This window comes from Trachymyrmex cornetzi, unplaced genomic scaffold, assembly GCF_001594075.2.
Source record: "Trachymyrmex cornetzi isolate Tcor2-1 unplaced genomic scaffold, Tcor1.1 scaffold726, whole genome shotgun sequence".
NCBI lineage: Eukaryota > Metazoa > Arthropoda > Insecta > Hymenoptera > Formicidae > Trachymyrmex > Trachymyrmex cornetzi.
The window spans coordinates 409,121-426,273 of NW_017300055.1; the positions used below are offsets into that span (position 1 = coordinate 409,121).

The window sequence follows — 17,153 nt, forward strand, 5'->3', positions numbered from 1 at the left end:
GGGGGGGGGGGGGGGGAGGGCATGGGGACCATAGACCTTCCCTTGGAATCTCTTTTTTAAAAATATTTTGTAATTAAATATTGCATGTATTTTTAATATTTATAAAATACTTAATCACAATTTTGATGTTTCAAAAATTTATATTTTTTTATTTAAGAAACTCCTACAGGTTCTTGCGGTTTACTGCTTCATTAATATCACATTATGCAGCGTTATGCGAAAGTCATTAATTGCAAGACATAAAAGGTACGTTCAGGGAGACACTATTAGCGCTATTTGTGTCATTCTATCCTTGTTTTACGTCTAATAAACAACAAAGATAGAATGACAGAAGTAGCGATAATAACGTCTCCCCGAATGCATAAAAAATATTACTGTGTCTGCCGATAAGTGTCGCTTCTACTGAATGAAGTTTTTCAGTCCTTTAGCATTTGAAAATAAAGATTTGAAACATAAAGACAAAGAAAGTTTGAAACATAAAGACATAGAAATTAATGTTAATTATACGATAAAGTAATGGCTTCTAAAATAAATCCAATATTTAAATGAGCATACAAGCCAACGCTAGTTTTTATTGCGAATATTTAATATTGTTTATTAATATAACATAATGTAATAAGATCTAAACATTTCGTTATATTAGGTGTTATTTGGTTTATATAAAAGTACTAGTTAAAAAAAAGAAAATAATGCCGCGATCTTGTTAAACTTGGTATTTCTTTTAATTATACTTTATAATATCTAACCTCTACATACACATGCCATGAGTGCGCGCTCATACGTTCCCCCATGCATGCGCATTCCAAGTACACGAATTGTGAAAGCGAGAAGTCGATTTTCTATCTCACTATCTTGGCACATCCCCCACTCTCAAAAAGATGCTGCGTTAGCAATATAGGGGTGGCACTCAGTTGGACACGGCTCAATTGGACACGAGCCACTCACAGCGTTTGAGACTACAAAGCTCCTAAGTCCGGTCGCTGTGATTGGTGGTGTCCAATCGAGCCGTGGTCAATCGGGATCACCCCGCAATATAGTAGTATTACATATATGTATAAAACACGGAAAAATTTATTTTAAAAGTAAAATCTGTATATATACATATGTATACTCATTAAACTTAACGTCAAAGAAAACAAAGAAAAAATTCAAATTTTTTATTTGCACAAAATATTTACGCGGTCTGTAATATATGAGTCTAAAGGCATAAGCACGACTTCTATATTCATCCTTACACGAAACAGACAATTGGATACTGGCGTTCTTGTCTACACACGATCTCAACACTTTTGTTAAAAGGTGATACGCTCTACTCATAAATTTATTCATTTTCTAAAAATTCATGTTAAAGTTTACAGTTTGGAAGCGTGTTTACGGGATATAATGGTAGTTTATTTTCCACGCAGAGACGGGTAGTGCAGAAAAACTTATAATCTAGCTTCCGAAAGCGAGTCCGATTGCACCCTCTCGCAAAAAATATCCCTCTTTCCTCCCTTCAAGCTTGACATTACATCCCAATGATTTCACGTTACGTCGCATAAATATATACATGCTGCCTCACAAAGAGTCTCACAATGACTCGATCAAGGCGGAACGAGCGGACCGCGTAAAGACAAAAGCATGGAAAGAAAAGGAGCGATCCACAATAAGAAGTAAATCGATTCTGCGACTGTCCGCATTTATTCGTTTCTTTTTCTATCCGCGAGTTGTCTGTCAAGCCGCTTCGGAAATGCTCCGAAGAGACTTGTACACGGGAGCGGGGGAGAGAGAGAGAGAGAGAGGGTGGAAGGAGTAGGATGTGCCGTTTCCTACAATTCCTACTCCATCTTTTTCTGATCATTCCCAGAGGAGAAGAATGCTAAATTATGAACGAACCGGTCCGCTCAGATTTCTTCGTCGGCATCGCGCTCCTTCTTTCGCTTCTCCGAGTTTGAGGTAACCGAGGCGAAAGCTGAGATTACAAAAAGAAACTGATTACACGTATAGAGAGTAACGTAATTTCAATTGTTTCGATTCTCAGTTCCGCGTAGAAGAGCTGAAACTTGTCACGAAAGGGCACATTGAGACGTAGCTTGAAGATGTTAGATGAGTCTGAGACACTTTAATTATAAATTGAAGAACAAAAGCATTTATTATCAAGAATTTTGCACTTTCGCCTATATAGAGTGTCTCATTTTTATTAACCGTCTCAAATATCTTTTGAACAGTGCATTTTAGGGAGAAATGTTTCAGACAAAAGTTTTGACTTCAAGGAGGACATAAAACCATTGGTTTGATCTTAGGTGGCATTGTCAAGATCAGGGCAAAGTCACTTTGAATTTTTCAAATGGAATTGAATTTTTCCCCATTTTTCATTACATATTCGTATAAAATTTTTGAAGCATTTTTCCTTAAAATGCACTGTTCAAGAGATATTTGAGATGATCAATTAAAATGAATTAATCATCCCATAAAATCGACCAAATTGTTTCTAATTGTTAATAACTCGCGCTTGAACTGCTTCCAATTCAAAATTCATACTCGGACTGTTTCCGATTATTAACTTGCGTTGAGACTGTTTCCGACTGTTTCCTTACAGTTTATTCTCACACAGTTTATTCTCGAGTTTCTCTCTCGAAATTCAATTATGCTCTCTCATCACGTATCAGAGCCCTTACGGCTATTACATACTTAATCCTCTATAAATATATCCTCGATAATACAGCCTATAATCTCATAGAAAGATTATATTAGTAAAAAAAGTTTAACTTAGAAAATTGGATTTAAATTTTATTTCGCTCAAAATTGCACCATATTTGAAATTGTGTACCACCTTACCCTACAAACTTTTCTAATTTCAAATCAAAAATGTTGATAATAGTGAAATCTTTCATTTCTTGTATCAGAGAGAAACCTTTCTTTCTGCTTGCATTATCGTTTTGTTTCAAACGCATACATTTGTCCCTATCTATTGCAATGCCTTTTTTTGCAAGATCCCGGCATCTACCGTTAGATACACTTACTGCTCTGTTTACCATTCTGAGTCTTTGCTAAACACGTAAATTACAGTTGAATACATTTTTTTAAGCTTTCAATCTTTAGTTCTATAAAATTAGTATTATATTTATTCACGTAATCCGATGATGCAACGTCATCTTGTCCATATACAGGATGTCCCATTTTAATGTCCCATCCCAAGTAACTTTTTTATTTTTGATCTTAGAAAAAAATGTTTCAGACAAAAGTTGTATGGCTTTGAGGGAGACATAAGATGGTGTCATTAGTTTGACCTCGAATAGTTGCTTGAAGATCACGTGAAGGTTACCTTCAATTTCTTAAATAGAACCCCTACTTTTTATAATAGTTTTATTTTTATTCATTTTTTTCCATGTTCACATAGATAGCTCTCTCTTTGAGTACTTTTTAAGACTTTTTTGAAATTTTATTGGATATATTCATTTCGGATCTTGCGTTTCAAGATATTAAAGTTTTTTTTTTTTTCGCTCTTATAATGAATGTAGATTTTTAAAAAACGGGACATTAATTAATTTTTTACATTTTATTAATGCTATGGGAGAATCAAGATCATGTCAAATGACTTCCTCACTATATTGATTATCGATATCCGTCGCACGTAGTGCGAGAAGTGAAAACGATTGCATGCGATCTCCGGATGAGAAGTTTCTCTCTTTCTCTCTTTTTCTTTCTCTCATTCTTTCACTCTGAGCTGTTCTTGGCTGGTCCACCTTGATGGGTGAGAAGAGAATCCAGAGAGAAAGGCGCGATGCAGGGCAAGCTGGAGGGCTTTGTCGTTATGGGTTACCACGTAATTTCATGAGGCTATAATTTGGGGAGCACCGTAAAAGAGAAGAGCGTCGGGCTTCTCTCGTAATGGATGAATCTAGAGGGGGAAGGAAAAGGGCAGGAGAGAGATAGCAGAGAATGGTCCCGATGGGCCTCAGACGTGCGAGGGATCTATCGAGATTCAGGCGGGAAGAATGGGCGGGATAATTACCCCTGATGCCCACCGCTCGTTATATTTCATGGAAGCGAGGCGTCTCCTCTCCGCCTGCTTAGGTGCATTACCCTCTCGCTCTCCATCTTCGTTACAGGTTTTGCTTCACGTTTAGAGAACAGAGGAATGTATACAAAATTACTTAAAATGTTAAAATATTTTGTAAAGGAAATACAATGGAGTACAATATGTCACGTGAAATTCACGTGCACTTACTTGACACGTGCATTTGCAGCTGGCGACCTTCATGCCACTGGTCCACTACAACTGTTCAAAACATCTTAGGCTCTTCTTATGCGCCGTCTTCGCCCCAGTCTGCTCGGAATATGTAGCCATACCGGCTTGCAAGTCTCTGTGCCTTTCCGTAAGAAGAGACTGCGAACCGGCCTTAACCAGTCTCGCGTTGCCGTGGCCGCACTTGTTGGATTGTAATCGCTTCCTTGATCGTGGTAAGTACTCACTTGGCTTTGAATCATCAATAAATGTCTTAGTAAGCAAAGGTATCGACGATCTGTAAAATTTGAGCAGAATTTACAGTAGATGCATCTAATAGCACAATCGCTCAGCGATTAAGTAGTCGAATGTGATTAATTCTTACTTTTAGATCCAACCAATCATTAAATTGCTACTTAATCGTTTAGGGAGTGATTGCACTACTGGATACACCCAGTAAATTGATATTAACTGGAGGATATCTCTCCGATGACCCTGACATATGTTGTCAAAGTCATGAATCTGAGTGACCTCCAAGAGGTTTTAGTTGTCGTCCATTATCTTTGTTAAAAATTTATTAACAAAAAAGTTTAAGAAATAACGTTTTATTTCTGCTATATACAATATTAGAAACTGCTCTATATTCCCTTTTCCAAGGAGCGTTGGATTTTCAATTAAATTTCCTAAATAAAAATTCAGCCATTTTATACACACAATTGAAAATCTTTTTATCAAAATTAACATGAAAAATGATGAAACGTCACAAAACGATATCAAATGGAAACAAAGTTGGAGAAAGTTATAGTAATTTGACTTTCAAGGAACCAAATTGGCTGCTTCAGTCCTTTTAGTGTTAACAGATTCTAACATATTAACTTTTGCTGGCATTTTGTCGATAAAATTCGTAACAAACTTCACAAAAACTGGTTTTAACTGGTTTTGATTTCTGATTTGAGTGGCGTCAAACTGTATTGCAGTCTGTTTGATTTTTTATATCAATCTATTGTCATATTTTTGTTAGCAAACTTTGTCATATTTTTATCAGATAACGAGCAAATCCTGCATGTCTGTAATTTTACTGCTTATAAAATTTGTAACAAGGACATTGTATTTTTGAATATGTATTTTTGATAAACTTATTGTATGCGGGAAACCAAAATCAGAAATTCAAATTTGAATAGCAAATTCTAATTTTGAATAGCAAAATTTACAAAATCTGACATTTTCAATTATTTATACAAAAATTTCTTAGAAAATCTCATCGGCAATTACAAATCTTAATACGTTTAAATCATGTAATGCTAAATATAAATATATATGGTAATTAAATTATATGTTAAAATAACTGTATTCTCCCTATATTGCATATGTAGGAAATACATTGTGCGTGCAGCCGCCGGATGAAACGTTGGACAACACTAGTTCACTAACACTACCAACCGTTCAGCAACAATGGCCGGTGATGTACGAACGACCACCACAAATATCTATAAGATTGCAACAGCAGCAACAGCATTATCAGTGTCCACCTCATTTTGTGCAGATATCCGAAATGGAAATGGTTAGAATAAGCAAATAAATAAGAGAAAGCAAAAATTGTATAGATAGGAGAAGTATTCAAATTTAAATTATAATTTAATAATTGTATAAAAAGTAAAAATAACAGCAGTATAAATTATAAATATACCAAGACAACACAAAATACTAAAAAGACATCTTTTTATAGTTTTATAGTTTTTATAGTTCTAAAATCTTTTAGCTGTAGGCTAATTCAATCTTGAACACTTGTAAAGAACTCTTCATTAAAGGCAAACTTTTTTCGGCCCTCTTTGAAGGCTTAATTTTATATATATTTTATATAATATCGTCGGATAATGTATATAAATAAATGGAGTAAAAAAAGCCTTCAAAGAGGACCGAAAAAAATTTATCTAAAAACAAAGGAGACTATGTTAAAAAATAATATAATTCACACACACAAACGCGCGCACTGTTATTTCTTTTATTTTTTGTATATAACATAATTATCGAATTATAAATTAAATTTGAACGCTCTGTATATTTTTTTTTCATTATTCTGCAGATTTCTTGCGCACCACGTTGTGGTACCGACGCATATTATCGCGCAGAAGACAAAAAATTCGCCGAACGTTGGATGACTGGCTGGGCATGGTTATGCTTCCTGTCGACGCTTTTCACTCTGTTAACCTTCTGGGTTGAGCCGTCTAGATTTCGTTATCCTGAGAGACCGATAGTCTTTCTGGCGCTCTGCTATAATCTCCTTTCTATGGCTTACATTGTCCGTGCTGCGGTTGGAGCTGACAATCTTAGCTGCGTCAGTCAGATTGATGGGCCGAGTTACATTCCAGTAAGTAAATAGATTCTTCTAGTAAATAATGCGATCCTTTATAATTCATATTTAGTTGTTAATTAAAGAAGACTTGATTAAAAGTACAAACTAACTCCAATGTAAGAGAAGAAATATAATTCCAAATAGTTATTCCAAAACAGATTTTTTTTAGCAGAAATTGCATAATTTGCTAGCAGAATATGATTGATGTTGTCTAAGACGTCCGTGGGATCTTGCACATGCGAATACTTGTAAATATCCGTTGGATAACTACCTGTTTTTCTATGAAATTATGAATAGGTTCGCGATGCTCTGAAGAGCATTCCTTGTACAATTTGGTGGCTGGTCAGGTATTATCTGGGATTAGCCAGCAATATGTGGTGGGCAGTGCTGTGTGGTTGCTGGCTACTAAGCGCCAGGAATGAGTGGAGCAGCGAAGCTCTTTATGACATCGCGCCCTATCTTCATGCAGCCGCGTGGATTCTTCCAATATTTTTCACAGGAGGTAACTTTATGCCTACATCATATAGGTCTAAAATCTGTTCACATTAAATGCCGTGCGGGTCATCGGTAACCGACGGCTGACTGACGCTACTAAACATAAAAAAACACATCAAACTTATAAAAAATATTTCTAATTTTATAAATATTGTTAATATTAAAGTAATAATATAAATTAACAAATGTATTAATTGTAAACAAAATTTTATTCCGACGTCGCCGGAAAGACAAACAAATTATCCGGCATTGAATGTGTTAATTATGCAACATCAATATTTAATTCGATTTTTAATTGTGACACTCTTTTATTTGTATTTATACATTCTTTTGGAATGTTGTGTGGCTCCGTGTAAGAGCGACGAATTTGTAACCGATAGATCGCAAGTTCAAATCCCGCATTTCGTATATATGAAAAAATTTCGTAATCCATATTGACTTATTGTTAGAAGGAGTCACAGAAGACTTCTTTATAGATCTAGATGGCTCTGACTCTAAGATTCTCAGACATATATATGGTATAGAACTAATATGGTCCGATCCTTACACACGCACACACTCTTCTCATTACTACTGCTATACGTTATTTTCTTTTTGGTCTATTTCAGTTATAGGTTTTTTATTTGTAGTTATAGTTTTTACATTTATGATTTCTCTAGTATGAATCATGAATATGTCTTTCTTCATATAGGAAGTCTATTGTCGCGTAACGTGGTGGCAGACGAATTAACCGGATTGTGCCAGATCTCAGACGAGTCGGCACTGTGGTTAGAAGTGTTGCCGCACGCCATGCTGCTATTGTTGGGCTGCGTGTTTGGTAGCGTTGCTGGAGGCGCACTGGTGCGCGTACGGAGGGCCGTGCGCTGCGCTGGACGCAGCGCAATGAAACTGGAACGCCTGATGATGCGGCTAGGTATCTTCGCGCTGTTGTACGCGTTGCCGGCACTGGGTGGCCTTGTCTGTGTACTGCAGGAGGCCTCGGTAAGGCCGCGATGGCGAAAATTGGCATTGTTGGCCGCGTTGGACTGCCGCGCGACGCAGAATTGCACCCCAGGCCCGGTATATCGAGCTGCCGGTCTCGAAGTTGCCCTTCTAAGACTCTTTCTGTCCCTCGTGGTCGGCGTCACCTCCGGCATGTGGGTATGGTCCGGTAAGACCTGCCGTGCTTGGAGCAGACTACTCGTTGCACCCAACAAATCCGCCAGAATACAAAGCCCTTTTCAAGGCTTCAAGCAGGACGACAATATCGCTTGATGACCTTGGATCTGTTTTATCAATGCGACATTTAAGAAACGTTGAAGTTTCAAATCTTGCGGATGTGTTTTAAGTATTTTAGACACTTTCTCAACATTGTGCGCACGCACGTGCATGCGTGTGTAGAAATTGCGATTTTTGTAAATTGCAAAATGGTAGAGGACTTTTTGACTTAGTTTAGTCCGCTCTATTTACACAAAAGCACTTGGTAAAAAATTGCGGGACACCTGTATATATGTTAGGCTGGAGTCCCAGGTGTATTTATCGCGTAACCGCGTAACCAATCAGAAGCGATCCGCTGTTGTGATTTCGTGTTTTACTGGTTATTGATTGGTTACGCGGTTACGCGATACGCTTCATGGGACTTCACCCTTAGTGTAACGTTCCGATAATGCATATCACTAATTGGCTGATTTAAAATAAAATATTCTCAATGGGCGCATTCAGCAGACTCAACAGTTGAGTGAGCGTTCGCTGCTATTGGTATATTCTTCTAGATCTAAAATTCTGATTGGATGAGCTAAAAGAATACACCAATAACAGCGATCCTCAACTGTTAAATCTGGTGAATGTAAAGCTGCCATTGGTAAAGAAGTGAAAGATTACTAGGCACCGGCCAATATGAGTGAATGTTTGCTATCACACTGCGCTAACGGGACCCTCCCTATGTTGTACATATTGTAAAAATAATGTCTACTTCGAATGTATATTTTAATCCTTGATTATAATAATTAAAATAGTCATTAAACACATTTTCTAATAACAATGAAAGCTTATTTCGATGAATATACCAATGAATACAATTTTAATAAACGCCAATCATTTATATGTACATTTTTTAACTATTATCAAGCGACGCAGTAGCGGCGCAATGCCAATAATGTATGTACTGAGCAAATACTGCGCCAGTTGCAACTTTGGCAATCAGTATTGGCCTAATATCAATTAACAGAATGTTGGCCAACAATCCCAAGGAGCACAATCTAGTGGCATAACAGTTACAGAAATATTTATACTTTCTTAAAAACTTTGTAACTTCTTTTACAACCGTACTGTAACTTAAAAGTGCAGGTAATAACGTCGTTGAAATGTTTATAACTAAGTGAGAAACCTATACGACTGATTTCTAACATCTTATTAATCACATTAAAACTTGTAATATACAACTGTATTACAACAAACCGTTAATAGTCATAGAATAATGTCTCAATAATCATCTTAAAGATCATGTATAGATGTTAATACAAAACTTTCGTCAATAATTATCAAAATTAAATATTTTTTATCAAAAATAATATTTTTCTTCATATTTACATCTTAATATTTATCGCATTTGAGATATACGCCGAACATTTATACGCATATACATATTTATGAAAACGAATGCAGTTTCGACGGGATTTGAACCTAAGACTTATGAGGAGATAATCTAACACGCTAACCCTGAGCTATAATTGCACGCATGTCTGGACAGTTTCTGTCCAGACATTTTCATTTTCTGTTTTAAATCTCTTTATTATTTTTATTATTCGGTATTATTTGATGATCACCTTATTATATTTTGAGGTCTAGCAGCGCCAAGTTTTTTACATAAAAAATTTTGTTATTTTAATAAAATTTTCTAATTTTGTGATGCTTCGTCTTTAATTTTTTGAGATTAAATGTTGTATTCCATTGCAAATATAAAAGACTCTTGAATAGAAAGACAAAGGTACGTATCACTTTGTCTCGTTAATTAAATTTTATATGTTGCAATAAAATATATATTCTTTTTGCAACTGGCGCAATTTAAAAATTTTATTTTATTTTTTTTTAATACATGCATATGTACTACTGAGGGGTAATTTATAATAAAAAATTAACAATAAATTACCACTTGAATTATATTATTTATGTAACGGTTTTTTCAGTTTATGTAACAGTTTTTTACGGGAAGTTCGTGCACACTTAGCACCTCTTTTTACCCTTTTTTAAAAAGGTAATTTTGTTAAGTAAGTTGTATAAACGATACAAAATCTTAAAAAGAATATCATATAATGACTAATTCGTACAAAGTCGTATGAATGCTATAAAAACTTCAAATAGTTGTATAATCAACATTAACTATTTTGTCGTATAATTTTCCGATATGTGAGTTGTACAAACGTCTTACGGAGTTGTAAAAACTTTCTCATTGTGCTCCTTGGGATTAGCAATTATAGATTGGCTAAGTTGTTATCTAATATAAACGTAGTTTCGTATACTATTTTTATATTGTATTTGATTTTTACGTTATGAACGACCATTCACTTAAGACAGTTTTCGTCCGAAGCTTTCAATTACATCTTTAACAAGATTTGCGAACAAATTGCACTTACAATTAGTGAGAGCGTTTTTGCAACGTTTCAAATTGTCATATCTTAAATTTTATGTTTAACTGGCGTTCTATTACACTTACACTATACTGGTTTTAATAATTATGGATAATTGAATTTGTTAAACATTGAGAATGATCCAATAAAGGGAAACATTTGTTATTATATTATATGTTATACACGTTTTATTGGTTTAATAATTTAACACTGACACTTACACATAGCTCTGACTTATAACTCATCATTTTATTTTTAGTTATTCTAATTGAGCCTTGTACTACTAACCTAATTTTATAAATATATTTTTCCTGTGCTGTTGAAAGATTTTGTTTTGGTAAGAAAGACAATCATAGCTGAAAATGTTTTCTTGAGAACTAATTGTAAAAAGTATATCTATTTAACTGTTCAAAAAGTATTATATTCTAAATTTGCGTGACATTTTGTATAACAAATTTATATATAAAATGTGTAAATATAAAGTTTAATTTTTATAATAAATAATGTTAAAATTAAATAACAATAAATAAAGGACAAAATAAGAATCAATCACATTGATCATTTATCGCAAGTAAATTAAATAAAAATAGAAATAAAAATAAAGAAAACAGTCTAGTTTCAAACATAAACCATGTAATTGATTAGAAAAAACAATGGGTACTATAGATATAAATATACACATATGTATAAATACTAAGAAATAATAATGGGTACCATAGATATAAATACATATGAATACTACGAAATTACACGTTTCGACTACCAGATTGAACCCTCAGCTTGCTAGTTTAAACTTATTGTAAGTTCCACAAAAGGCTCATTGTTAGACTCAATAATATCGACAATACTAATTCTATAATAATTACAGGTCTAAAGTCTAAATTTCACGATATTGATGTTTGTTGGAAATCTCGATTTAAAATAAAATTTGATTATAACAACAAATTTAATATCCACGAAATTAATCATGTCAATGATGCCAAGGATTCTGATTTCATCAAAACTTTATTGAATGTTAAAATTCTTATGATTTCTATTTAAATATCATTCTATTTTGCAACAAAGTGGTATAGTAATCTTCGTCTACAATACTACAATTTTTGACAAAGTCGAATAACCTGTTTTTGCAAATTCTTCTACAATATATGTATATTCAAAATAATTCTCTTCTTCAAAACTCACGTTGATTCTTTGACGTAGTTTTGCACTTTCTTGTACGCTAATAAAGTCTTATCACGATTTTATTTCAAAATGAAGTGTAGTTTTATAAAAAAAAAGACAAAGATCAAATGACTCATACATGACATAATAAGTGCGCTCGGGGAGACTTTATTAGCGCTATTTACGTCATTCTATCTTCATCGTTCATTAGACGTAAAACAAGGATAGTATGATACAAACAATGCTAATAACATCTCCTTGAACGCACCCAATAAGTATATTATATGACATATATGTATAACAGTTTCATAATAATTGTTTTGTGATCAATTCAACAATAATCTTCTTTGTAATAAAATACTGAGATGACCTTGCGTTTATAACATAGTTCCACAACAATTCCCATCTGCAATGTAGAACGATATTGATTCTTTTGTGACAAAGTCGTGCAATAATCCTCTTCCGAAATGAAATTCTGCGATGATTCTCTTCTGAGATAGAATTTCATAATAATCCTCCTACGACAGTCACGATGATTCTCTTCTGCAATAAGATCCTCTTCTACGATGATCTTCTTCCACGATGGAAATTCCATGATAGTTTTCTTCTACGACAGAGTCCCGTAATGATTCGAGTGGCACTGATTGGACATGGTTCGATTGGACACGAGCCACTCATTGCTTTTAAAACTAGAAAGCTCCAGCATATAGCCTCTGTGATTGAATGTGCAATCGAGACATGATTAATCAGGATCTTTTAGATAATTCTCTTCTGTGACAAAATCTGATGATCCTCTTCTGTAATAAAATCTCATAATTTTCTTCTGCAACGAAGTTTTGTGGTGATCTTCTTTTACTATAAAATTTTACTAATTTTTTTCTGTGACAAAGTATCACGATGATCCTCTTCTGCGACAATCCCATGATGTGAGTCTCTTTGTGATAAGATTCCAAAATAATCTTCTACGATAAGGTTCCACGATGTTCCTCTTCTACGACAAAATTCCATAGATTTTTTTCTACGAGAGTTCCATGATATGATCCTCTTCTGCAACAAAGTCCTACAATGATCCTTTTCTGCAATAAGGTCCCACGATGATCTTCTGCGATTTCCCGCGATGGTCCTTTTTGTGATAAAATTCTGTGATGATCTTTCACGATGGTCCTCTTCTGCAATGAAATTCTACGATGATCTTCTATGATGAAATCCCGTGATGATCCTCTTCTGAGACAGAATCCCATGATGTGATTCTCTTCTGCTTCAAGGTCCCACGATGATCTTCTGCGACAAAATCCCATAATATGATCCTCTTCTGTAACAAAATCCCACGATGACCCTCCTCTGCGATGAAATCTTGCAATGATCCTTTTTATGATAAAGTTCTGTGATGATCTTTCACGATGGTTCTCTTCTGCAATGGAATTCTATGATCTTGTATGATGAAATCCCGTGATGATCCTCTTGCGACAGAATTCCATGATGTGATTCTCTTCTGCATCAAGGTCCCACGATGATCTACGATAAAATCCCGCGATGATCCTTTTTGTGATAAAGTTCTGTGATGATCTTTCACAATGGTTCTCCTCTGCAATGGAATTCTACGATGATCTTGTATGAGGAAATCCCGTGATGATCTTCTGCGACAGAATCCTACGATGTAATCCTCTTCTAGAACAAAATCCCACGATGATCTTCTGCGATGATCTTCCGTGATGATTCTGGTCTGCGATGATCTTCCGTGATGATCCTCTTTTGCGATGATCTTCCGTGATGATCCCTCTGCGATGATCTTCCGTGATGATCCCTCTGCGATGATCTTCCGTGATGATCCCTCTGCGATGATCTTCCGTGATGATCCTCTTCTGCGACAGAATTCCATGATGTGATCCTCTTCTGCATCATGGTCCCACAATGATCTTATGCGATGAAATCCCGCGATGATCCTTTCTGTGATAAAGTTCTGTGATGATCTTTCACGATGGTCCTCTTCAGCAATGAGAATTCTACGATGATCTTGTATAACGAAATCCCGTGATGATCCTCTTCTGTGACAGAATCCCATGATGTGATCCTCTTCTGCAACAAAGTTCTATCCCGTGATAATCCTCTTTTACGATGAAATCCCGCAATGACCTTTTTTTCGTTACGCGATTATATTTTTAAACAATAAAATTCTATGATAATTTTGTGATGCATTAATTTATGACTTCGCGATAATACTTAATTATGCCGTCCTGAAAATCTTAGTATACTAACAATTTGTTTAAAAAATTAACTCAGCGATGACAACTTTTTTATGATAAAATGATGCCTCTCCTTTAAAAAAAAATGAGAAACACATTTATACATTTTTATTGCGGTATTATTTAATAATGAAGAATTTTGAAACGATGTTCATATTCTTATGCGGTATTAAGTTATAACTATTTGTTTTCATAGTTTGCGTATAGATTATATATAATTGTCTTTTGGGTCATAGCTCTTTTTTGAATTTTAATTTTTAATTATTTAAGCCGTTCTTTATATTTTCAATTATATATTGTTATGTTTCGCCTTTGTGTATATTTTTATTGTAATTTAGACTGAAACAATAAAAACTTGTATTTGATTATTCTTGTATTAATTTGTTTAACAAATTATTAGTATGCTAATAGAGTTGTCAGGACCGTGTAACTATAAACAAAAAATTACTTACTTTTTTTAGAAAGAAGGATATGCCGATTTTCTAGAATCTGCACATTTCGCACCAGCACTGTTGAAAAAAACTGACTTCTTACAATTCCTATGACAATATTCTATTTTGCATTGTACATCCACGATGATCTTCTTTTGCGACGAAATCCTAGTTGATCAAGAATGCTGATTTAACAAACGGTAAATTACATATAACGCAAGTTTCGTATGCCTAGAGATGAAAAATTTTCAAGATTTCGAAGGCAGCCAACGGCAAGAGAAATTGAACACCAAATTGGTACGTTTGCGCAGTCGAGCAAGTATTTGGAGACCAGCATCAAATTCGAAGGTCGACAGTAGATCGTTACATGGTTGAACACTTTTGTACGTCTCTAAAACACTCCGTTAATAGGAAAAATTTTAAAGAAACGGATAACTCACGTTGAAGGTTCTTTGGTCGATAACAATAAAATCTCACAAGCAAGAGAGGAAACGGAATCCAGCATCTTCAGGCTAAAAAAAGTATAAGACTGTTTATGACGATATTGAGAAACAGAGGACCACTTTATACACAAGCATTACTCTCTTCTAAAATTCTTAAGGCTTTTGAGTAATCACTACCATAGATGACTACTCAAGAGCCATAAATGTATATTTATAAAACATAGAAAAAAGAAAAACATAAATATATTTTATTAAAGATATGTTAAAATATATGAGTCTAGATTTACCAAATGCTAAGTATAACAAACATACTATAGCAAAATAGAATTGGAATCGATTTGAATTTTGATTTATCTAGTTAATGACTTAATTAATTCAACAAATCCAATCTAGAAACGTATATTTAAAAAATCGATATAAAATTAATTTTCACTTCAAATTTTTAATTATCTTCGTAAATGTTAAATCCCAGCCAACGCTAAATATTCTTGAAATATTCATAAAAAGTTCCTATCTCAGAAAAATATTCCAACAGTATTGCGGAATGTTCCGAAATATTTACGGAAAGTAAAAACAATCTCGACGTTTGCACATTCTGTGACAATTCTTTTACTGTTCCGGCATATTCGGCACACTAAGAATACGAATTAAACTTTCTATGACTATTTAGCGTTAGCCGGGATAATTTGAATTAAATATTTCACAATGAGATCTAGTAAATTTTTAAGGAAGCCGATACTGTTAATCTTTTAATACTGAATAATTAAGTAGTTTAAAAAAATCGACGTTAATTTCTCAACGTTCAATAATTAAACGATGAAAAAAGGATGACAAAAGATTTTTTTTTAAACCGTTACCTGGCAAATTCAGCAGTTGCTGCTTACCTTTATCACTGTTCCGTACATCTTTCTTAATAAATTAGTACATTTTATCGAGTCGCATGCTATTGTTATCTTCCTTTTAATTATATCACTAATTATTTCATCTTCTTTCTAATTAATTCTATTAAAATTCTATTAAAGCTCGAAATCCTTATTTCGGTCTGTAATATTAGACTGAACGAATCCATATAATCTATGCCAAACTTCGTAATTTTCATCCTCTTCAGGAAAATTGTATTTTTCAATTTTGCTCTCTTTGTTGCAAAACCTAAAGTTATCTCTTTAAGAGATCAAGTCCTTGTTAAAAATATATTTTAGCAACATAACTTGCTAAGAACTTTCCACTGAGTTGAACTATAATATTTTGCATCATTTCCTCTTTCCAACTAGTATATCAATTTTCATATATTTCCTGTTCCTATAGAAACATGACATATCACATTATATTGTTTTAAATGACTGAACCATCCTACTCATTCCATGACTAGAACATATTTTATGTATAACAAACGTCGTGATTCAAATAACAGCTTTCTGTGAAAAAACAAAGTAGTATTTGATCTTTCCCTCCCTACTATTTGTAGTATTTTGTCATTCTCACTATATACCTCCCATAGATGGTCTAACTAAAAGATGAAAAGACCTGTTAGAAACCTATATATTGACAATTGCAATGAATTATTATGTCTTGTAATGAATTATGTGTATTATTTTAATGAAATATTATATACTTCTCTCTCTCTCTCTCCCCCCCCTCTCTTTTCAAAAACTTTTAAAATCAATGTCTTCTAAAAATAATGTGTCTTTTTCTCTTTTCAAGTTAGGAAACGTCAGACTTATTATTACTTAGATTTTTCATAAAGTATCTCTAACTTCATTTGATACAAGGTAGTTCCATAATGGATAAATTGTTGAAATTTCTTCTACAAAATAAAAATTTTGAACCTATATGCAGCAAATTGCAATAAAATAATTCCATTATAATTAAATTAATGATGAAAACAAAGTAATTTGAAAAGCATTATCTAAAACTCTTTGGCTTTTTAGATTTTTAAATATTTATAAATCCTTGAATGACTCCTGTGAGCTTCAAATTCTGAAATTGGTAAATTACTGAAGTATTATCTTTAGCCTTTTGTGTTGATAATTAAATGTTTAAATTTCGTATTTTTAAATTTATTTCATCCCGAAATTTGCAAATTCATACGGTCCGTATGCTCGGCGCATCCTTGCAGAAGTCTCGTGCGAACTTTGTACGGATTCAGATGAAATTACATCTTGCCAATCGAAAGACATCAGCATATGTATTATCACATCATATGTGATATTGACAA

The 17,153-nt window shown here is 33.9% G+C and overlaps 3 protein-coding genes across 6 annotated transcripts in view; 1 reads left to right on the top strand and 2 right to left on the bottom strand.

Annotated features, from left to right (window-relative positions):
- Positions 1-8,781, top strand: part of LOC108767793 (frizzled-9) — a 16,659-nt gene extending 7,878 nt beyond the window's left edge. Inside the window, exons 2-6 of the mRNA XM_018517842.1 lie at positions 4,230-4,443; positions 5,581-5,768; positions 6,291-6,575; positions 6,858-7,062; positions 7,747-8,781. Of these exons, the coding sequence (XP_018373344.1) occupies positions 4,230-4,443; positions 5,581-5,768; positions 6,291-6,575; positions 6,858-7,062; positions 7,747-8,309 (1,455 nt within the window). The 3' untranslated portion in view covers positions 8,310-8,781. The remainder of the gene's footprint in view (positions 1-4,229; positions 4,444-5,580; positions 5,769-6,290; positions 6,576-6,857; positions 7,063-7,746) is intronic.
- A 3,946-nt stretch (positions 8,782-12,727) lies between these two features.
- LOC108767783 (uncharacterized) lies at positions 12,728-13,136 on the bottom strand. Its single transcript, XM_018517820.1, has one exon. The coding sequence runs from the start codon at positions 13,117-13,119 to the stop codon at positions 12,784-12,786; it is 336 nt and encodes a 111-aa protein (XP_018373322.1). The 5' UTR covers positions 13,120-13,136; the 3' UTR covers positions 12,728-12,783.
- On the bottom strand, positions 12,728-16,773 carry LOC108767781 (uncharacterized). Of its 4 annotated transcripts, XM_018517815.1 has the most exons (3): positions 15,823-16,773; positions 14,517-15,007; positions 12,728-13,897 (listed from the first exon to the last, which is right to left on the bottom strand). In XM_018517815.1, the coding sequence occupies exon 3, from the start codon at positions 13,881-13,883 to the stop codon at positions 13,191-13,193; it is 693 nt and encodes a 230-aa protein (XP_018373317.1). In that variant the 5' UTR covers positions 13,884-13,897; positions 14,517-15,007; positions 15,823-16,773; the 3' UTR covers positions 12,728-13,190. The 4 variants fall into 4 exon arrangements, with proteins under 4 accessions (XP_018373317.1, XP_018373316.1, XP_018373319.1 ...); XM_018517814.1 differs by lacking the exons at positions 14,517-15,007; positions 15,823-16,773 and adding an exon at positions 14,098-14,107 and having other exon boundaries at positions 12,728-13,928; XM_018517817.1 differs by lacking the exons at positions 14,517-15,007; positions 15,823-16,773 and having other exon boundaries at positions 12,728-12,920; positions 13,157-14,070.
- Between the last annotated feature and the right edge of the window lie 380 nt (positions 16,774-17,153).